The sequence below is a fragment of the Mustela erminea genome, chromosome 11 (assembly GCF_009829155.1).
Source record: "Mustela erminea isolate mMusErm1 chromosome 11, mMusErm1.Pri, whole genome shotgun sequence".
In the NCBI taxonomy this organism is placed as follows: Eukaryota; Metazoa; Chordata; class Mammalia; order Carnivora; family Mustelidae; genus Mustela; species Mustela erminea.
The window spans coordinates 72,368,386-72,392,331 of NC_045624.1; the positions used below are offsets into that span (position 1 = coordinate 72,368,386).

General features: G+C 38.9%; 1 protein-coding gene across 4 annotated transcripts in view; it reads right to left on the reverse strand.

Moving 5' to 3' along the window:
• CDK14 (cyclin dependent kinase 14) overlaps nucleotides 1-23,946 on the reverse strand; it is a 572,715-nt gene that overhangs the window by 204,343 nt on the left and 344,426 nt on the right. For all 4 annotated transcript variants that reach the window (XM_032304318.1, XM_032304316.1, XM_032304319.1 and 1 more), the window contains one exon: nucleotides 14,959-15,052. In XM_032304318.1, coding sequence (XP_032160209.1) covers nucleotides 14,959-15,052 — 94 coding nt within the window. The remainder of the gene's footprint in view (nucleotides 1-14,958; nucleotides 15,053-23,946) is intronic.

A 23,946-nucleotide genomic window follows, 5' to 3' on the forward strand; every position in this document is an offset into this window, starting at 1 on the left:
ACTTGGAGCAAATGGATAGTAATTTGTTCTACTGAGTTTCAGTAAAATGATCTCTGCGTCTGAATGTTACGCGTTGTCTGCCGGGAGTGATTTACATATTATTAGAACAAGGAACTGCAAAAGGAAAACCTAAAGGAAAACATGCACTCACATCTATTTTTCAGCAAGCAAACAAAAGAAGAGAAATTGTCTTTAAATTTTAAAGTGGCTCTTAATGTCTTCCCCCCAGAGTTCCCCCAGAAGATGCATTTTTAAAAAGAAGACAGTGAAGCTGAAGAAATGTGATCATTTATCCGCGATAATTCTATCCTCCTGAGTCAATCCCTCTGCAGTGTCAGAGTGCATGCTAATGCCTGATTTGCACAAAGCACTCCTGTGTTCCCCACCCACACCCCCAAATCCTAAACTGTATTAGGGGGAGAAGAGCAAAAACAACTGTGCTGTAAGACCAAAACTGAAGGGAGACAGCGCAGAGGTTTGGGTAAAGAGACCAAAAGGTCCAAGGGAAGGAAAGAGAATGTGTAATTGGGAAACCAGAGAAAAACTCTCTGGGGAAGAAGGGGCATTTCACGTATTTAGAAGGAAGGGACGTATTTAGATATCAGACTAAGAGAAGAGGAATTCCCGGCAGGTATAAGGTCACAGAAGTTTGTCACATGGGCGGTGTCCCTAAATCAGTTCTTGCCAAACTGACGTTTCCTCTTGTTCTGGAGAAGATTTATATTCCCAGAGACTCAAGTTTGCTAACAATTTTAATATCTAGAGTTATTGAAAATGAATAAAAGACTGAGTTTATATTAGGTACTACAATAAGAAGAGATTCTTTGAATGGTATCTTTAAAATGGATAGTTCTCAACACTTTTCCCAGTACAACTAAACTCACAGACAAAGAGATTTTAGGAAGAAAACAAAAATGTCACAGCTTACCATACATGGGAAACATATGACTGTCATTGTCAAAAGAGATAAGTGAGAGAGAGGACAAATTCGGCTCCAAGGTCAGATAATCTGTTAACTTGACTTAGTATAAAATTGTTCTCCAGGGGATGTGCTCCAATGACTTGGGTAGATAATTTTATATGATAAATTTTAATCAAACAGCCATTGCTTTCTATCAAGATATATAATAATGTGACATGAGATCAGTTTAGGATAGAATGTTTTGAGAAGGCTTTGTAAAAAAAGTTTCCTTGTAGGGGTTGGGCAGGAGATGATACAAGGTCAGATTTTAAATGAACTCATACTTCACAAAAGGATTAGCAGCCTGGACAGATTTATCTTTGTGGGTAAAGTCTTCTAAGGCCTCTACTCTTCTAAGAAAATGTAGGTTGCAAAATGAGGGAGAGAAACAGCATATTCATCAAGTGATCAGGCCAGACAGAAGTTACAGTGCTGGGATATGACCATTTTAAGTCTTTGTTTGCTTGTGTGCACATTCTAATACTAGTCACCTAATATTACTAACACAAAGTGATATGCAGAAACTGCCAAATATACTTCTCACAAGAGCAGGTCCCTTGAAGGTCAGATCAAAAGTATTCCTGTAAGAAACACACGACTGGCTGAATAGGAATTCCTATGTTCTGGATAGGGTACCTGCAACTAATGAGGTTTTTTAGGATGTCAACTAGGCCAGAAAATCTAAAACATCCATTATGTTTCAAAGTAGGACATGTCCTTTTAGAATGGATGCTCTTAACTAAGAAGATTCGTCAACCAAGGTCTTCTTGTTGGTTAGAACGCAAACAGGCCCATCCTCAGAGACTGATTTGGAGGCCCTGAGTGAGGCCCAAGAATGAGTGTTCAGGAAATGATTCCCAAGTCACTCTAATGCACACTCCTTATTATGAATCAGAGCAAAACAACCAAACAACAAATACAAAACAAGTATTTTTTTTTTTACATTCAATATTGCTGTATTTATTGTTTTTTTTTCCTTTTAACATATTTTTTTTAATTAATTTTTTATTTTTTATAAACATATATTTTTATCCCCAGGGCTACAGGTCTGTATGAGGAAGTGGTGATGCAACATGGGGGCTTAAGTGGGTAGGAGAAGAATAAATGAAACAAAACAAGTATTTTTGTGGAAGACTCAGCAGATTTAGAATTTTAGCTTATTTCTGGTACTTATGAAACATGTCTTCTTAGAGAAGTTCACATAATCTCTGAAGACAATTCCCTCAGCTATAAAACTAGATTAACAGTATCTCCCCTTTATTGGTCCTGGGATCAAAGGAGATGCAGTAGTTATCTATTGCTATAGAACAAGTCACTCCAAAATGTTGGGGCTTTGAGCAACAAACATTTATCATCTCACAGTTTTTGTTAGTCAGGAATTCAGGTCCACCTTAGCTAGGTGCCTCTAGTCAGGCTCTCTCACAAGGTAGTTAAGTAAAGTGTTAGCCATGGCTGTGTGCTCACATGAAAGCTCAACTAGGGGAAGGATCCACTGCCAAGCTCCCTCACAGAACTGTTGCCAGGGTTAAGTCTTCAAGTAGCTGCCGGCTGGAAACATCAGTTTCTTGACTAGCGGATCCCTCCACAGAACAACTTACAACATGGCAGCTGGCTCCCTTCAGAGTCAGCCAGTGAGACAAAAAGATAGGGTGAGCAAGAGGAACTAGTAAACTTTTTAAACTTAGCCTCAGACGTAATACCATATCAAATATCCCATCACTTTTGCCATAGTCCATTAGAAGCAGGTCTTCGGGTCCAACTGACACTCAAGGGGAGGGGATTGCACAAGGGCATATACCAGGAGTTGGAGACCACTGGAAGCCATCTTAGATGCTGCCAAGCACAAGGGATAACAAAGGTGATGTTCTGAGGAATAAAAGACTTATATGTCAAAGTATGTTGCAAATGGAAAAAAAGAATTAGAGCAGAATTTGAGTACTGAAAATCTATTTTATGGACAACAATCTGAAGATCTGCTAAGAAGTGTCACCACCACCTCCTCTTCCGTCTCAGATGTGTCACACTATGGCATCTTTTTCACCATCTTTTTCAGTCTGACACGTCTGTGAACTTGTTAGTCAAGAAAGGAAGAAAGGGAGGGTGAGCAAATGAGGGACCTCATGACCTACCAAGTAACACTCTGTGACAATTCACACTTTCATATTTATCACGAGAAGCAGTACTGTAATGGCCATCAGAAGCATGGGGAAAAAAATGACAAAAAAACCTAGGAGCTCCATTAAATTATTTCCCAGATTATTTTTCCTATAAAGCTGCTTATCAGCTCAACTTGGTGATCCCTAAAGAAAATTTTTGTGACCACTGTGGCAGTTTTAAACCATGGCCTCAGTATTCCTGACACTCTTCCCATCCAGAACTGGGGTCTACGTCCCCTTCCTTTGACTCTGGGTCAGGGGCTGTATCTGCTTTGTTGGATAGAGAGCTACTGAATGACTCCTGAAGTTAAGTTAAAGAGAAACCATGCAGTTCCCATATGGTTCTCTTAGGACACCCACTCTTAGAACCCAATTCATACCATGAGGAAGCTCAAACTAGCCCACATGGAGAGAGTCCATGCAGGACCTCAAGACTGTCTGAAGAGAGAGATGATTGGCCAATCTCCAATGACACCAGCTTCTCACTGTTCCTACTCCAGCTACCATCTGTCTGCAAGCATATGAGAGACCCCAAGTCTACCAAGACCAGAACTATCCTTACTCATTAGTTCCTGACCCTGGAACTAAGACCAATAAATTTTAAAAAATGACTGTTGTTGATCTCACCCAGGGGTATGTTTTTTGTTTTTTGTTTTTATTGTGGGGGGTGGTAGGGGCAGAGGGAGAAGGAGAGACCTTTTAGCAGGCTCTACACCCAGTGTGGAGGCTGATGCAATGCTTGATCTCATGACCCTGAGATCATGACCTAAGCTGAAATTGAATTGGACACCTTATCAACTGAGCCATCCAGGTGCCCCTAACCCAGAGTTCTGAGGTAGTTACACGACAAGAGATAACTGCAGTGCTCAGTGAGTAGTCGTGTACTGACGATAAAGTCACGAATAGTATAACAGTAATATGTTAATAGGTTAAAACATTTCCCAAACATTTAAGTCTGTTAGAGCACAGATGTGAACCATTACCTCCAGAAAAGTCTTGGATAAAGACTCCTACAACTGGGAAATATTCACAGGTGGATGGATATGCCTAAAAGCAATCCTGTGTTAATAGGAAAGTAAACTGTTACAAATCACAGGAGCTAGAAATGTAGCACTTTTATTTCTATAATAACGTCTCAAATGGACAATGAATTCACATATGCTGTCAGCATATAGCTGCTTCTCTTGTCATATGACAGTTACAAACCACCTGGCATTACACCAGCCCTCCAGATACCATCCATTCCCCTCCACGTCTGCCCTCCTATTTGCATGTCACCATTAGCTACACCCACTCCATTTCTGAATCACACAGGTCATACCTTTCCATTCCTTTCCATACCTCTACAATATTTACTCACATTTTCCCCCCTTTCCTCACCCTTCTTCTGTCTTCCCTTTCAGAAAAACTTTTCATCCCCATTGCTAAGGCATCCTGTCTGTCACCCATCCGCACTTGCCTATTCCAATACCTTGATCCATCAAATGTGCTTTCCTATATCTTTAGGGTCCTCTACCTTACAAACACACCCTGGTCTTCGTTATTTAAAATTATTTATGGCATATTATAAAATTCATAAATTTTATTTTTATAAAATACCCTTAAGGTGACACCTAATCACCTTCCCTCAAGTCCATTCTCAAAGAAGCTGTCCATACTCAACATTTCCAATTTTTTGCTTACTCTTCAAGCCCACTAAAATCTGACTTCAAATAGCCAACGCTGTTAGAACTATTCCCTTAGAAGTTACCAACCAGTGGCCTCTTCTCAGCACCATCTTTTACTGACCTCACTGTAGTATTTCATGCAGTCGATACAGCTCTCCTTCTTGAAATTCCTCTAACTTTTGACTTTCCAAAAATAAGTGCTTTCTGGCTCTCTGCAGCTTCTAGATATTCTACCTCTTCTCGCTCCTTTAAACCATCATCTACTCTCCAAAACAGAAACATTTCCCACTTTCTTCTATCTATACCAGTATTTCTGATGAACTAAATCAGGAAAGTCAAATCCCTAGCTCCAGCATAATTCCAAGCTGAAACATGCACACGGGCGTACTTCCAACTCGCCTTGTTGATTTGCTCTGATGTCTGAACAGTAGCAGGTACAGGAAGTTAATCCTTCACACAAAGTGAGGACTTCTCACAGAAGGAAATGCTTTATATGAAGGAGGTCAGAGTAACAAGAGTGGTAAAAATCAGGTGGATGTACTAGAAAGAATGATCCTTAATTCACCGAATTCAGGCTTGAGAACACTGATTTTGATACTATTATCATTAAGGATACACATATTGCTCTTCCCTCCACCTGAACGATCCCCGATGTCTCGTGCCTTCACTACCTTCACAAGTATCACGTTCTGAGAGAAACCTCCCTGAACACCATATGTAAAGTAGCCTCTCTCATGCAACATTTATGAGACACATTATACATTTATTTGGTTATTATCTACCTTTCCTCATAGGAATACAGGTTCCAAGAGAACAGGGGCTTTGTTTTTTTGCACTCCTCTCTCCCCAGAAGAGGGAAAAACATTTAACCCATGGTAACCACACAATAAATATTTGTTGATGAAATTATTACTTAATGAAAAAGTGAATACTTCATGAAAATATGAACATTTTCCATTCATAGAAAGTTTGTAACACTATAATGTAAATGCAAGAATACTCAAGGTAAAAAAAATAGTTTTTTTCACCAAGTTAGCTAATTCAAATTTCCACATAATGACCAGCTGATATTCAAATAGAAATTTCTTTGCAAATATTAATGGGATTAGCTATTCTATAATGGCTATCCTACTGTCCTTGTTTTTTCTTATGACAAATGACCCTACCACAGTTTGCTACCAAAATTTCATTAGTTTATTAATTAGCACAGAACTTTTATGAAGTCTTTTATGAAGTCACAGACTTTTAAGAAGGTCTACCTAATGTCCCCTATATGAATCACTCAACTGTTATTTAACACCTCCATTTTCACTGGATCTCTTTATCATTTTTTATTCCACATGGTCTTTTTTTTTTCCCCCTAGAACCTTGACCTGGGAGGCTCTTAATATTTCATTCATCCAGGGGTTTTCAACTTGTCCTTCAGCAGTGAGATGCATTTCGTCCACAAAATTTTAATAAAGGCAGAGCCAGGAGTGGAGGGGCTAAAAGTATGCCTCCCTTGAGCCTATGTCTCCCCAAGACACTGAGGAGAATCATAAGTCCTAAGTCTCCTTTGAAAACCATGGACAGTTGGGACGCCTGGGTGGCTCAGTTGGTTGGGCAGCTGCCTTCGGCTCAGGTCATGATCCCAGCATCCTGGGATCGAGTCCCACATCGGGCTCCTTGCTCCGCGGGGAGCCTGCTTCTCCCTCTGACTCTGCCTTCCACTCTGTCTGCCTGTGCTCGCTCTCGCTCTCTCTTTGACAAATAAATAAATAAAATCTTTAAAAAAGAAAAAAGAAAACCATGGACAGTCTAAACTTTCTGATTAAACCCAGATGTATTTCCTATGTTGACTCTACCATTTCTTGGACAAGAAATCATTCTCCTCCTCCGGCCTAAAAAAATTCAATGTACGTGCTGTACAGGCAGAGTGAGAAACACACTGAGGGAACACAGAAAGGAAGGACACCTAACCCCACCCACTAGCTAAACACACCAGAACTGATCTGTAATTTCCCTGGAGGGAGTGATATCTTCTCCCTCCTTACTTATCCTTTACTTCTCCCTGTTCACCCCTGAATTTCAAGTCATGCACAGATTCTCTCCTGGCTAGCTCCCGACCTCTGCCCCACCCCCCACAGACCAGGAGTGTCTGTAAGGTTTAGACAGCACTCCACTGCATTTCCCCCTCCACATTTTCACTATTCAAGAACTACCATGGTTTGGGACCCAACTTTGTCTGCTTTGGGTGAATGATCCCTTGAGCTTCATCTTGCCCCTGATTCTGTTCCGTATGATTTGTGGGCCTCTCCCCCTGCTGCCATATAAAGTCCAGTAACCTGAGCTGTCTTTTCTTTCCTCTCCAGGGGCACTTCTTTTCAATGTTCCCATTATTTTCGATAATCTCACAAATCATTCTGTTTCCCAAAGCTGAAACTCTGAAGTTATTTTTGATTCCTTTCTCTTCTATATCATTAGTATCCAAGACATATCACAGCAGTTTTGCAATGTCTTTCTGATGTGACTTTCTGGAAGCTATTCAAATGCAGCCCAGCTGACAGGACTTTTGAGAGGAGCAGGGACTGTGTCCTACCACCACCTGTGGGCACAGTGTCAGGCACAGAATAGGTGCTTAATAATCCTTGCTGAAGGAAAAACTGAATGGGATAAAAAATATGTGATGCTTAGTGTAGCATTAAATCTGCAAGCAAATTACCTAGTGATAGGACAATGTGTTAGCACATTTGGGCACATTTAGAAGACATTACAGTATAATTAAAATAATATTTTCAAGTATATATTAATGGCTTGGAAATTGCTCCCAATTTAATGTGAAAATAAAGAGAAGCTCGATACAAAACCCCATAAATTTATTATTAACCCAACTGTGAAAACCTAGAAAATAGGAAAAAGCTTAATACTGGTTTTCTCTAAATGATGATTTTTTAATTTATTTTCATACTGCTTTTAAATTTTTCGGCCTTATTTTTTTATACACTTAACATTCTGAAAAAGAATGGCCATCATATAAAGAGCTGTAGTTATTGACAAGGCTTGAAAGAAACGTGTACAAATTAGAAGAGGTATCTGTTCCAGGGTGGGAGGTATTATAATTTATCTCCCTGACATTTTCTAAAGTTGACTTTAAAAATTATTTAATGGGGCACCTGGTTGCCTCAATCACTTAAGTGTCCCGACTCGATTTTGGTCAGGTCATGATCTCAGGGTTGTGAGATGGAATGCCCAGTCAGGCTCCCAGCTGAGTGTGGAGCCTGCTTAGGATTCTCCCCCTCTCTTTGCCCTTTACCCCCACTATGCAGTTTTTTAAACTGCTTAAAAAATTACCATTTGATATTTTCAACATCCTTCAACCCAATGTGTATCGCTTAGTTCTCTATAGTTTATCAGCTGAGTTTATCATATATTAATGCAGCTGAATATATCATCATATATTAATCATGTATTAGTTTTGCTAAAATACCATTTTAACATTATTACTCCCATTAAAAGATATATTATCTCATTACTTTATGGATAAAATAAGATTAAAAAGTCCTCAGTCTATCAGAGTTCAGGCTCGAACACCCAATCTCACCTTCCACCCATATAGGACAGACTCCTACTGTCCCTGCTTCACTTCTGTAACGTCGCCTGATGTCTCCATCTCAAGTCTTATACTCTCTTCAGTGCTTGACAAAAATTTTCTTACAAATTTTCTCTTTAAACACCCACAGACTTTACACATAATCCTGTAATATGCACTTTTAGAATTAAGAAAGGTTAGAGCTGCAAGACATTACTGAAATCATTTAGTTCTTGGGGCTAATAATATATTATATGTTAAAAAAAAAAAAATCACTTAGTTCAACTCCTCCCTTTACAGATGCCGAAACTGCACTCCAATTAGAAAAGGTGACTTATCCAGGGGAAAACAACAATTTAGGATTACAACCCAATATTTAACTCTTTGAGTTCAGTATTTTGACTACTACAGGATCTGCCATTGTTACTGGGTCTCCCTTCTGCTGACCAACTGCTCAGCAACGATTCCTGACTTTATTCTTTTTTTTTTTTTTAAAGATTTTATCTATTCATTTGACAGAGAGAGATCACAAGCAAGCAGAGAGGCAGGCAGAGAGAGAGGAAGGGAAGCAGGCTCCCCGCTGAGCAGAGAGCCCGATGCGGGACTCGATCCCAGGACCCCGAGATCATGACCTGAGCCGAAGGCAGCGGCCTAACCCACTGAGCCACCCAGGTGCCCCCTGACTTTATTCTTAACTGCATGTCTTGTCTTCCCACCTTGTCATCAGTTTCCCCAGGGCAGACAGTATGACACACAATTCCTTTACATCCACTGTATCTAGTGCCACAAAGCGAGTACTGAATAAGTCTGCCAGAAATGACCTCAAGCAAATCCAATAGTGGTACTGGGGACACAGTCTGTGATCTCAATATTCTATCTTAACATTCTGCCTACTATATCTAAATGGATGGTAACAACCATTAAAGATAACGACCACCAGGTTCTCTCTTACTTTCCATACGGCCATCCGAGCCAGTCATGAAACCTCAACATTATCATTTGAGCAAAGAGCCTGGGAACAGAGCAGGCTGGGGAAACAAGGACTGAATTGAATCTGAAGACCACATTTCTAGAGTTAGTCCTCTGGAAAACACAGAGGCTTAAGCAAGGATGTGACTCAAAAGCCAGGCTGAGTAACAGTTTTCAAAGTTGCAAATGGCTCTTTACACACACACACACACACACACACACACACACACACACACACACAGATTCTGAAGGACATATATTTAAGGAAGAGGAACATCTGAACAACTGTACTAATCAAGTAATGTACAACAGGATAACAAACAATTGTTCAATGAAATTTCATTGCAGGCCCAAAGATCTAGAAAACAGGGAGAGGTGAGATCCTCAGGGTTATCAATAGTCAAAGGCAGAGAGAACAAGGACGGTCCCACAACTAACTGATGCCAGATCCTCTGTCATGGCCGCTGTACATTGGGCCACCAGCCAGCCACACAAAGCCAGAAGCATCTGCCAAAGGTCTCAGGCAGCTGTGCAAGCATTCTCTGCCATTTGTGCAGCTGTCGTGAAGTGAGAGAGACGCATATTCCCAGGGTTCCACCAAGTGGATTTCTTTTTCAATTCGGAACAATGTGATTAGAATACAAATTTTTGTTATTACTTCTGATTTTTGTCACTCTGAATATATATTTACCAGGATGAATACATCTCCTGCTTATTTTTGCAAATAACGAAGGTGAATAGCATACTTCATGCCACACTAAGAAAGAGGTAATGCTGGAGAAATGAATATAAATCGCTCTTCTCACCTAATAGCAGAGTTACTGCTCAGACAAGTAGGTGCCCATTCACCTGGCAATTCAAAATGTCTTGAATGTAATTTGTCAACCTTCCATCACTTTCCTTCCTTTCTTGCATAGGAATATCACAATTTCAAGGAAAATGATTTAGCGGCAAAATCTCAGATTGTAGTAGAACCAGCTCACCTAATATACATCAACACAGTTATTATGCTGCAGAAATAAGTTCGGTGAACTTAAAAATATGCACCGCTCCCTTCCACCAAAGGGAGAGAAGGAAAAAAAGAAAGAGAAAATCTTCGAAAGAAAAATATAAGGGCTTTACTGATTGGTCTTTGTTGCCTTTTGTATTTGTTGGAAAGACTCAGTGTGTGGGAGTTAATTATATTAGTTGTCTTGGGTAACAAGCTATTAATTTTGATCTTCTAAGTTATTAACCACCTTTCTATACACAGTTCACAGGAGAATGAATGGACTTAATCCCTGTATTAAAATACAAAACAAACCAAATAATCCCATGTTTTATGACTTCTCAAAGTTGATTATCTCCTTGGCAATGCCTTACCAGAGGCCAGATACACAAATGCCACTTTAGAAGAGAGTCTCTGGCAATTTATATGAGAAGCCTGTGAAAGGGGATTTAATCACACTTTAATAGTAATTCTGATTCAGACCAGACATAAAAGGTCACTGAGGAAAAGCATTTTTTCCCAGTGATTCAACTATTCTGGATTAGTAAAATTTCTTCTTCCAGTGACCGCACAATTCCTGAGAAAGTCTACATATTTGATGGGATATAAATTTGCTTTTTGCAAATTTAAACAATTTCGTAGAGAAAATAAGACTTAAGATGATAACATTAACTGTCTTAAGAAGTCTATAGATTCCTCTCTTTGTGGTCATGTCTCATTCTTCGGAGTACAGCATAATACTATTTAATTCTAAAGCAGCAATTTTATACAGACAATGACCTTTATCTCCTAATTGCCAAAGAACATTTTACTTGTTAGAATCATTACACATGTTAAAAAAAAAAATACAGTAAATGAAGAAACTATTACCATCAATCATGATATTTATCTGCATTTAAAGAGCTCTGTGCTCTAACAGGAGCAAACTGTAGTTTCACATACCAATGTCCCATGGGAAATCTGCCATTTTATTTCTTTGATTTATTAAAAGCCTAGTCATAGCTCAAAGGTCTCTGAATACCCATAAAATTAGGAAATTATTGCCATTAAAAATAATAATAATGGGAAAATTTGCAAACAAGAAGCAACCCAACAAGACAGTACCTATTGGAAATCACTGCATTATAAAAATAATATATAAAATGAAATCTTTGACTAACTCTAGTAATAAACCATACTTTTATGAAACTCATTTTTTGCTTCTATTGCTGTAGCATTTATCTCATTTATATAACCATTTCCTTTTCTTTTAAATTCATCTGGAAATAATGTATATATGAAAATATTTCTTTCTATATGATTCCCTTTTGAAGTTTTCTGATTTCAAATATAGTAAGTTAGTGATTTTAGTATAAAAATCAGTAATTTAACAAGATTATATAAGCATTATTCAATAATTATTGCAGAGTGAACAGTTAGGTTGAAACTAAAGTTTAGGAAATTATTCTCAGAATACAATTAAAAGGTATTATTATTATTATAGTTCAGCTTCAAATAAATTAAAAGGCTAAATATTTGAAAGTTTTAGCATAAAAATTTTTATGATGCAAACCACAGCCCATTAAAATTCCCTCTTTTGCTATTTTTTTCAGTGACATAAAACTAAACAAGTTTTAAGAAAATAGTTCTGGAAAGTTATTTAAAATAACTGAAGGAAAATAAAAGCTTAGGTAGAAAATAGGAAGAGAAAATAGTGATAAAAACCAAATACTTATGCAAAGGGCCATAAAATATTAATAAAGAAATATAATTTATTCTTAGATGGGAAAGCTCTACTTTATATATTTTTTATATATTTATATATTATATATATATATATATTTTTTTTTTTAATATACTTTCTTCCTAATACAGGCTCAGTATAATCTCAATCAAATCAGTAAGAGGTTTTCTTAGGAAGAGGGAGAAGGAAATGTTTCATGACTATAGACGAAGGGATCTAAGTGTAAGAACAGTCAATAAATTTATGAAAATTAAATGTTATTGAATTAAGGACTTTGAATTCTAATAATTATTTTTAACTAAGAGGATTAGTATGCAAAGGATGTATCTGGCAGTACTTAATAATAGTTAAAGACTATAAACAAGCTATTACCATGGGCTGATTAAGCAAATAACGTCTCATCCATGCAATGAAACACTCCTTTGTTATTAAGAACGATAAGTTTCTGGATTCATTTTTCAATGAAAGGTGTTAATTACATACTGTTAGATGAAAAAATAAAGTTATAAAAGGTATATAAAATATGATTTGATTTTTCTTAATGTGTATAGAAATGGAGGATATATGTAAAAACATTAAATGTGGCTTTCTCTGCTTATTAGGACAAAAAGGTGATTTTTCAGCTTTTAGACACTGGAAATTTTCTGTATACAGATGCCCTGTTCTTATAATCATAAGACATTTTAACATTCAATGTGGGACTTTACGTATTAAAATAAATAAGTAAAATTAAAAGGAAAGTTAATACATACAGCTTTAGGGAGAAAAAATCAATACAGCAACACTTGGAAGAAGGTTTCTAGAATATTAGGGACTCTGCTATTTCTCCATCTGCCATGATTTACAGGGGCCCCTGGGGTGTATAGGGTACAGCTTGGAGGAGTCATGTGTGCTTCGATTCCCTAGTTTCCATTGTCCACTTTTGCAATCATTTTACTGCTGATGAACACAGAAGTGAACACAATAGTGATGGGGGGTGTCTCAATTCATATCACTACACCCTCCTGGGTCCTTATATTTAATATGAAAGCTCTACACTAATGCTGCATTTGCATAACTAAAATACATGCTAATACGTAAGTTCATCTCTTGCTACGGTCCATACTAAAATTTGCCCCAGTGAGTTCATATGGGAGTCTTACTCAAGGAAGGAAAAAGTATGATAATGTGATTGACCGCTATAATGCATACAGCTTGAATCCTCTCACCAAAGACCTTAATTTGTCTGGCTATGATTCCATGTTTTAAAAAATAGGTTTATATGAATATTAGCTAATGTGGAAGTTCTACTGAACAAAAACATTCAGTATAAAATGCTTTGATAAAAATAATAACTTGTGGGATGTTAACTGTGTGCCAGGCATTGTTCTAAAAGCGTTTCATCATATGGTTTCACTTATTTGTGGAGCATAACAAATAGCATGGAGGACATGGGGACTTAGAGTGGAGAAGGGAGTTGGGGGAAATTGGAAGGGGAGGTGAACCATGAGAGACTATGGACTCTGAAAAACAATCTGAGGGTTTTGAAGGGACGGGGGGTGGGAGGTTGGGGTACCAGGTGGTGGGTATTATAGAGGGCACGGATTGCATGGAGCACGGGGTGTGGTGCAAAAATAATGAATACTGTTATGCTGGAAATAAAAAAAAAAATAAATTAAATATTAAAAAAAAAAAAGTTTCTGAACGAAAAAATAAAAAAATAAAAGCGTTTCATGTGTATTAAGTCAATTATTCATCAAAACAACCTATGAGATGGGTGCTGTTATTAGCCTTCATTTCTCCCCAAGGAAACTACAGCTCAATTAACTAAATTCCTTGCTCAAGATGACAGTGCAGGTGATAAATCCAGAACGTCTGGCACAAGAACACATTTTATTTTCTCTTTGTGCAGATTTTTAAAAGTTGAAATGCTTCTAATTTTAGAATAGTTTTAGACTGATAGAAAAGTTGCGAAAAACTGTGCAGCATTCCTATATACCCCTCACCAGTTTCCTCTTTAAATCTTAAATTAAATGGTATATTTGTCACAGCTAACTGTACACTGATATTTATTAACCTGCCCACTTTTACCAGATGTCACTGGTTTTCCCTAATGTCCTTTTTCTCTTCCAGGATTCCATTCAGGATACCATACTATGTTGAATTATTGTGCTCCCTAGCCTCCTCTGGGCGATGCCAATTTCTCAGGCTTTCCTTGTTTTTGATGACTCTGACAGTTTTGAGGAGTACTAATCAGGCATTGTGTAGAATGTCCCTCAAGTTTGTGTGATGTGTTTTTATGATTAGACTAGGATTAGAGTTTTTGAAAGGAAGACCAGTGACACATTTTATCAAAAGGCAGTGACACATTTTATCAAATGTACAATTATAAATTGTACATTTTACTGTACATTTTATAATAATGTAAAATGTACACATTTTATCAAAGTACAGGCTACCAACATGATTTATCTTTGATAATGCAAGCCTTTAACACCTGGCTGAGGTGGTTTACCTGTTCTCCATTTTAAAGCTACCCTCCATTTTCCAAACTCTGCTTGATGGAAGAAGTTACCAACTAAAGCCCACATTTAAGTGGGTGGGGATGGCAGAGAGTTAAGCTCCACCCACTTAAGGGGGTCGGGGCACCTACATAAATTGTTTGAAATTCTTCTGCCAGAGCCCTCATTTTTAACCCACTATTCTACATTGCTACCAACAATCTATCGTCTCCTACCATTTTGGCACATTATTCATGTGCAGTAGTATAAAAACACAATTCTTAACCGATTTCCTGCTTTTTCAAAGGTGCAAAAAAAATATGTTAGAATTAAATGTGACAACTAATAAATTTGTTTAAAATCATTTCCCAACAGCACTGTACAATTTGTCATGAAAGGATGAATGAGAAACCAATTTTTCTCAGAAGCACTCTGTAAGAACTTACCAGAAATATTCGTTCCAGTTGATCCTGAATGTCTTTCATTCCTGGAAAAGCAGCAACTCCTTGGATCATTTCGACAAAGATGCAGCCGACTCCCCTAAAGAGAGAAGAAAGAATTGTACAAAAACTCCACTATATCCTGGAAAATTAAATCTGGAATTAGGATGTCTACTCCTATAGAGAAACAATGAATAAATGACATTCTTAATGAGTACCAAGGGCCATCCCACATATATCTAGACCCTGCTTCTTTCCTTTCCCTCTCTGTCTAGTGCCCTGAAAGGTCTCTAACAGATGCAGCTACCCTGGGCTCAGAAAACGGTGGTAGCCAATAAAATATAATGCTCACAGCTCCATCCTATTTTCAGGAAATAGTCAAGAAACTCTTTGGCCTGATCTAGAAAGCCTCCAGTCTTTTTCAAATGTTCCTTTCCAACCCCATTTCATGAATTCTTAATATATTGTCCTCTCAAGCTCTCCAGGGGTTCTCCAACCTCTCTGCATCAAAAGCATCTGAGGGGAACTTTTAAAAACTGCAAATAATCTGAACACAAACCCCAGAGATCCTATTTCAATCAGTCTAAATTGGATCCCAGGTGTTGACTCAGGCTGCTCAGGGGATTCAGGGAAGCTATGCTGAGGACCTGAGAATCACTGGGCTAGACTGACCTGCCCACAGCCCCAGCATAGCCCCATACAGCTTGACTCAAATCGCTTCACGACCTACAACTCCATTCTTCTTCATTTACTTGCTCTTAATATATAAATCTGACCCAACTTCTATAATCTAATTTAAATGTCATTTCTTCCACAAAGCCTTCCACGAACATTCCAGCAGATAGAAGAGCTCCCTTATTGAGTTTATTTTGTTAAGTTCTCATTCAATATATAAGCTATACTATGGCCAACTTCCCCTCCTAGCTCAGCAGGCTGTGCTCAAAGTCCTTGTCTAGTAAGAAAGTCCAGCAGATCAGGAGGAGCCTGGCCTCCTAGACCACAGCGGCCTGCACCCAACCCAGCGGGAACAGCCAATCCATAGTATAGGCAGAGTCAGTCAGATATGTCTGCTGGGACTTCAATGAACAATCGCTTGGGAGAGAGATGGAAAGAAACTAGCATATGCCAATGGGATAAGTCATATTAATGACTAACAAGAATGGTTTTTTTTCAGATGAAGTCCCCTGAATTGACCTGGTTTCTGCCTTCCTAAGGCCTGGATATTAAATTAAAAATTGGATATTAAATATAAAATTCCAAAAAAAATCCATTGTTTTTGCTAGCACTCTCTACCTTCTAGCAATTGTCCAGGATACACACACACACACACACGCACACGTGCGCGCGTGTATAAAATGGTTTTACCTTGAATGGGTTTGTTTCCTGAAAGCATTCTGATGGAATCATGAACATACTGGCATACTTCTTCAATTGCTGCACTCATATTCAACTTAGGGAGAGCAAAACCCTTGTGTCTAACTTACTTCTGATCCTTCAGAGGTTAAGGACAAGGGCCTACATCTCTGTAACTGCCCCACTTGTTATCACAGTTGTATATAAACAATGTATTGGGGGCGCCTGGGTGGCTCAGTGGGTTAAGCCGCTGCCTTTGGCTCAGGTCATGATCCCAGGGTCCTGGGATGGAGCCCCGCATCGGGCTCTCTGCTCAGCGGAGAGCCTGCTTCCCAACTCTCTCTCTGCCTGCCTCTCTGCCTACTTGTGATCTCTGTCAAATAAATAAATAAAATCTTTAAAAAACAAACAACAACAATGTATTGAATTAAAGAAATAATGCATTTGCAGAAATCTCTTCTCTGTTATAGCACATAATTACTATCCAAGCTAAATACCAAAAGTAAACAGAATCAAAATGACTGAAAACAAATAGATGCTTATATAAAATATCATAAAAAGAGTTCCATTTAAATAACAAATAATTTTAAAATCAGTGTTCTAGGAAGACTGGGTTTAACACAAGTTGTCTTCATTTAAGATTTGAGACACAACATACACTTTGACAATCATTTTATCAGCTCACTAAAAATGCTATGATATTCTTATAAATATTGGGGCTTCAGATGCCTGGTTAGGACTAAAGCTTCAATTTGGTGTCTTTCCAAATTTTTATGTCAATAATTCTTTTTTAAGACTATTGACCTACATTTCTACTATCTTTTTTAAAAAAATTCTTTTATTTATTTGAGAGAGAGAGAGAGAGCATGAGCAGGAGGGGTAGAGGGAGAGTGAGAGATAATCAGTAAGCAGACTCTGTGCTGAGCGTGGAGCCCAACAGGGAGCTCCATTTCATGACCTGAGATCACAACCCGAGACTGGGACATGAATTGAAACCAAGTGTCGGATGCTCAACTGACCGTGCCACCCAGGTGCCCCCTATTGTCTTCTTATTTACATTTACATAAAATAGTTCAGATCTTCAACAGCTACCGACACCTTCCTTCCAACATTCAGAATATACTCTCCACTCAGTGTCATTTGGCTTTTGTCTTTCCCAGCAGAGGCTGCAGCAAGGGGTGTGGAGACCCTAAGCACAAGCCCCAGCTGCCCCCACTGGGTACGCGGCCAAGCTGGCGGCCAAGCTGGCGGGTGACGTAACCATTACACACTCACAGATACGTTGTTACCACTTCTCTTGCTTGGTCCAGATCATCTCTGTAACACGGTACTGAGAATGACTAAAAGATAAATCTATGCTGCAATTTCACTCAGTTGGAATACGATGATACAGACTTTCCATAGGCTTTCATCTGCTCGGCTGGCTAAGGGACATGGACTCTCGTTTCTAATAGATGTTTCTGATGACATCATTTTCCAAAGATGTGTGAGGGCATACTAATAAAGTGGACAGAATTATACTTCAAGGGTATATAAAAGGTGATAGAATGCACAAGAAAATTAAAAAGCAGAAGTATCAAATGTATCAATAGATTATAGCCTGGCAGAATACTTTATTACTGGAGTTGCCTTATTCCCACATAGCAATAAAAGCCCTGCAAATTAATACCAAGGGACTACTGCCTACTTTACTTTTTTCCCCCCCATTAGCCTCTATTCCCCTGCACTCCCTCACTCTTGATAGATGAAGCTGCCTGCCCTGTGGCTCACCGAAAGAGAATTCAATCACTTAAGTTCTATACTTATGATATATAACCTTATTTCAGGAAAAGTCTCCTTTAATTTGTTGCTTCTTTTGACAATTTGAATAATTATGTCATTATCACCCACAGAGTCTAAATTTTTCAAGAATAAGAACTGGTCACAAAGCTTACAATTAGAGCTGTCGCAGGATTCAGTGTGTTCAAACTCACATAGGACTGGTTACCTGGTAAGATAATGTATGAAACACCTGCCCATGCTCACGTATCCTTCAGTTCTTCTAAACTCAAAACTTCCAAATTTAATTTATGCTGCAGATGTGTGATTTCTTCACCACAGTTCAAAATAAGATTTTAAGCAGAATTGATAATTCTTTTTTTTAGAGGTTTATTTATGTATTTTACAGAGAGCGAGAGAGAGCAGGGTGTGGGGGTGGAGGGGGCAGAGGGAGAGGGAGAGAGAGAATCCCAAGTGCTTACCTGACTGAGCCACCCAGGTCCCTGGAATTGATAATTCTTTGTAATTATGATTATGGAGGGACAACGTTTTAAGGTTGAAGGTCAAACAATTGGGGTGTTCTTATTTTGAAAAAGTGTAGAAATTTGGGGCACCTGGGTGGCTCAGTCAGTTAAGCGGCTAACTCTTGACTTCGGCTCAGGTCATGAACTCAGGGTCCTGGGATTGAGCCCCGTGTCCAGCTCTGTGCTCAGCAGGGAGTCTGCTGGAGATTCTCTGCCTCCCCTCTCCTCCTGCCCTTCCTCCCTACTTGCATGCGCACTCTCTCTCTAAAATAAATAAATCTTTGGAAAAGTATACAAAATTATGAATAAAAAATTGAATACAAAAGTGAACTCTGAATGAGAAAATAAATCACAAGAAACTGCAAATTTTTAAACTAACAAATAGGACAAATAATATTAAATTCAGAAAAATAATGTAACATATTGATTAACTGACACACCTCTCTAATACTTTTCTTTCTACAATTCTGGCTGCATAATCTTTGATTACCTCTTCTGTTAAAATTCAAGAATATTTTCTACAAAGAGAATACAGAGATAACTTAGTCTTTCCTCTAGCATAATGATGACTTTCTTTTTTGATAGTCTAATAGAAAAGTTTTCTTTTCCTTCAGCTTCTCTTCTCCTGATTGGTACAGTCATCTAAACTTTTAGGACTGTCATCAGTTAGGGGAAAACTATCAAGAAGGAGTTCAAGTACATCTGTGTACTATAAACACAGTAATTCTCAAACATTCTACCAATTCCCATGATAAATACCAAAGGAACACAGAAGGACATGCTCAGCCCAGCGTGGAGAGTTTGGAAGCACTTGGACTCCTGAAGTCTAACGAGACTAGGAAAGTGGAACACGGTGCCTTAAGGGGTCATGTCACGGGAGTGGGAATGGGATATTCCAGACAGAGAAAACAGGACCCTATACATGAGGAGTCTTGGGAGAGCCAAATTCTTTTATAATAAACTGGAAGAGAGAGTTAAAAAGAGAGGAGAAGTCCATACACCAGGCTAAGAACTTGGCCTTTTATCCCCAGGCAAGGTCTCAGTTTTTTTCCCTGCATCCCAGGACTCACGATGGATGAAGGTCACTAAGTGGACATACAGGTGAAAAACCCCAATTACAGGCAGACCAGGAGATAAAATAGTCTTGAGGACAGAACCAGTTACAACCGCTGGTCATAAAGCCACCTCTTTCCTTTCCATTCATGGCAGCAAATGGATGAGACTAGCAGTAGTATCAGCCCTCTCTCTCCTGGGGGTACCGGGGCCACACACAATAATACACAGGGCTCCATAAACTGCAGACCAAATCCTGCCCAGTGTCTGTTTTTATAACCTATAAGCTAAGACTAGGTTTGACTTTTTTAAATGGTTGAAAAAAACCAGAAGATGAATAACTGATGACTTATGAACATCATATGAAATTCAAATTTCAGTGTTCATAAATAAGATTTTATTAGAGCCCAGCTGCACATTCATTTCCATGCTGTCTATGCTGCTTTCTTGTCCTCACAGCAGAGCTGAAGAGCTGCTAAAGAGACCACATGCCCCGAAAAGCCTGAAATACATACGATCTGGTCTTTTATAGACAAAGTTTGTCAAACCCTGCTCTATGTTACACTTCACTTGCATAAAAGCATACTTGGATATAGAAGAAATCACCTTCATCAGTTATGGAGAAAAAAAAAAAGAAAATACATATTAAATACATACGATTATTTGTGAATAAATCACTAACTGAAATGGGCTCTCAAAAATGATCTGGCTTTTCACTCTTTTCCTCAGCACTTTTCCTATGGTAGATATGCTTTAAGACTTTCCATGCAGCTTCCCCCCAAATTAGTAGATTCTTAAAACTTGAAGATGGATATTTTGACCTTTCAGTGTGTTTTTTAATCTTAAAGTATTTTTTTAAAAAGATTTTATTTATTTATTTGACAGAGATCACAAGTAGGCAGAAAGGCAGGCAGAGAGAGAGGAAGCAGGCTCCCTGCTGAGCAGAGAGCCTGATACAGGGCTTGATCCCAGGTCCTGGGATCTTGACCTGAGCCGAAGGCAGAGGCTTTAACCCACTGAGCCACCCACGTGCCCCTAATCTTAACCCACTGAGCCACCCAGGCGCCCTCACGTGCCCCTAATCTTAAAGTATTTTTAACTAAGAAATAAACTGGGAGCACATGTGTAGGGTGACTTTTAATAACAGTGTTTATACAATCACTTCTATAAGGATTTCTTCTCGAGAGAGGGTTTGATGAGTTGATCTGAATAATGGATTGGAGGGAAGGAGAATTTACTTCTCTGAATTTTTTTCAGAAGGTTTTTTTTTTGTGTGTGTGTTTAAGTCAAATTTTATTGTGTGGAAGTACTACCTTTTATTTTTATAAATATTAGAAAAACTTACCTGATAAATGAAAATAAATACAATATAAAGATAAAGTTGTGTTTGGAAATGATTCCAAGTTATTTTCTTTCCAACTGCCCTCCCTCTACCCACATCTAACTAACATCAGTGTGTCTGTGTTGGTAAGAGGAAATTAATTAGATTTTTATTAAAATCATAGCTTGAGCTTTTTTCTACCTTAAAACGAAGAATGGAGACCTGTGCGCAGGAAGCCCCCACCTGCTCGCCCATTCCGTATCACACCTCTGTCCATGAGCTTTCTTCAGTCCAGTCACGTGGCTCTGCTCAGTTCCTGAAATACCCCGTCCTCCTCCCCATTTCACCATCTGCATATGAACTGCTGTTCCTCCTCCCAGAACCCATTTTCCCTCACTCTGTGCATGGGTAAGTGCTTCTTGTTAGTCTGGAGTCAGCTCAAACAGCTCCTTTCAGAAATGTCCTTCCCAGCCACCATACATAAGGTGGGTTTCCCCTTCCTGCCCAGGCTCCATGTTTCCCCTCCATCCCCTCGTTTGCTTCCTTCCTCACATCCAGAGTATATTCACTTGTCTTTGCTTTTTGGGGGTGTGTTTCCTCTGATCCTGGAAGACCAAGATCAGGGACAAAGTTGTGTGCTCACATCATCTTGTTCCCAGGGCAGAACAGAGGGTCAGCACATAGTAATGGCTCAAAAATAGTGGTGACTGAACAAATCAAAAGCAATACAAGCCTCCCGCCCTCTCCCCCTACTACCAAGTAAGAGCTGAGCTGAGCAACCTGGTTTCAGAGCAGAGTATGGAGGCAGGGACGGGAGATGGATGATAACTTTACACTGGAGAGAGCTGGGAGACAAGACCCTAGCCATATGATCAAAGGTAACCTCACCAGTGATAAGTCATGCTGCTAGCAAGTACCCTTGATGTGATGTGATTAAGAAAATCTACTTCACCTCTGTGGTCTTTCTCCCCAAAACATTAGATTAACCCAAACTGAGGGACAGCCGTCTACAAAATGCCTCCTTGGTACTTCCCAAAACTGCCAAGGTCATGAAAATCAAAGAAAATCTGAGAAACTATCATAACCCAGAGGAATCTAAGAACACATGACTACTACATGTAACATGCTATCCTGGATGGGATCCTAAAATACAAAAAAGAAATTAAGAAAAACTAATGAAATCAAAATGAAGTTGTCTAGTTCACAGCAATGGAACACTGTGGGGGCCTCAGTTGAGACAAACGAACCATCTGTCCATAGCACATAGAGCAGTGGAACAGGTTAACAACAGGGGAAGCCAAGTGAAGAGGAAACAGGAATTCTCTATTTTAGTTTTTCTATAAGTCTAAAACTATTCTAAAATTTAAAGTTTAGTATTTAAAAAATGAGAAGGACTGCATCTCCTTGGAACTGTATATAGAATTGGTCATTTTAAGCAGAGGAGCTGTACCATTCTGAGTTTTCACTATATGAGAGAAAATGAACCTCTGTGCATTTTGATGAACTTTCCTTGGAAGCAGCACAAGCCACCTAGAACTGTGGGCTAGATCGCAAGATGTCAGTTGAGGTTTGACCTGAAATAACTTGGGCAGCAAGCTAATCAGAGATGAATTTTGATCTAAAGTATTTGAAAACTGATATGCACACTCTCTGGGAAAGGAATTCAAGATGAAAAGTTTATCTGAACTATTAAGTTTGGAGCATTAGCAGGGAGGGTGAATGTAGAGAAAAAATGGCATTCCCAGAGAAGGGGCAAAGGCTTTTCTCCATCAGAGCAGGGAATGGCTAGCTCACCACCACTTCTCTGGGAGGCTTCCTGATCTCTAAGACTGGGTTAGGTCCCCTAACTCCAGCTTCTCATGATACTTTCCAAAACTGTAAAGTATTTACTTATAAGTGGACCAGCCACCAAAATGGTACTCAGAACCAGAATTTGGTCTCTTACTTTGAAAGACACAGCTCAAATGAGTCAAAGTGGTTTTGGCCATATAGCAGCTCCTGCCCCCACCAGACCTGAATGAGATGGGGTTAGTCAATATTGTCACCAGTTAAGATGCACTGTACCTGATTATTAAAATCCCATTGGGTAACTTTATATCCTTCAACAAAAACAGGGATTCAATAGACCCCTCAGCTCTTATCTGCATCTGACACATGGCTTTTCAAGTGGCGAATACTCAATTTTCTCATGAAGACATTAGTGTTACAAGATGTTAATTAGCCCAATAGATGATTATCTTACATGAAGAAAAATAAAACAGGACTTACGCTTATTATTTTTCTTCTCGGCATTAATCTTATTCTGGTCAGCAAAAAATAAAACATTGTCATCCTTCTTTCCTAATTCTCAGAGGAACAGTCTGGGTGCGGTCCCAGGACACAATGCAGAAGTACTTAATATGTTTTAAAATAGGGTACAATCAAAATCTCAAAAAACAAAAAACAAAAAAAACAAAAAAACAACAAGACAAAACTAAACAAAAAAAGAAAAAAACCCTCTCCTAGATTTGAGCTTCTAATCCGATCCATGTATTATTAGCAAAGGCTTGAGATTCCTTAGGATGGAAAGCTTTAAGCAGACAAGTGACAGTTCCATTCTCCAGCCTCAGAGCTTGACAACAGAGTCTGGGTGGGAACATGGCAAAGCATCGCCAGTGACCTGCCCAGCTCACTCTACCACGAGGAGGGGTGACCTGTCCCTTCCATGCAGACTTCCTTAAATGCACTTAGGAGGCCTCTACTCAAGTTCAGAGAATCATTTAGAACCAATCGGAGCTAGCACCATTGTCAAAACATTTGGAAAGAGGGCTGAAGACAGACAGAGTGTCAAGCGGCTTCCAGCAGAAAGAAAGCATATGAGAAGAACCATAACTCAGAGCAAGTTAGTTCTTTTGCTTTTCTCTCCCAATATTCACCTGGCGCCAGAAATCTTTTCAAAACCTATGTGTCAGTCAGTAAAAAAGCACCTGAAGGGCGCCTGGGTGG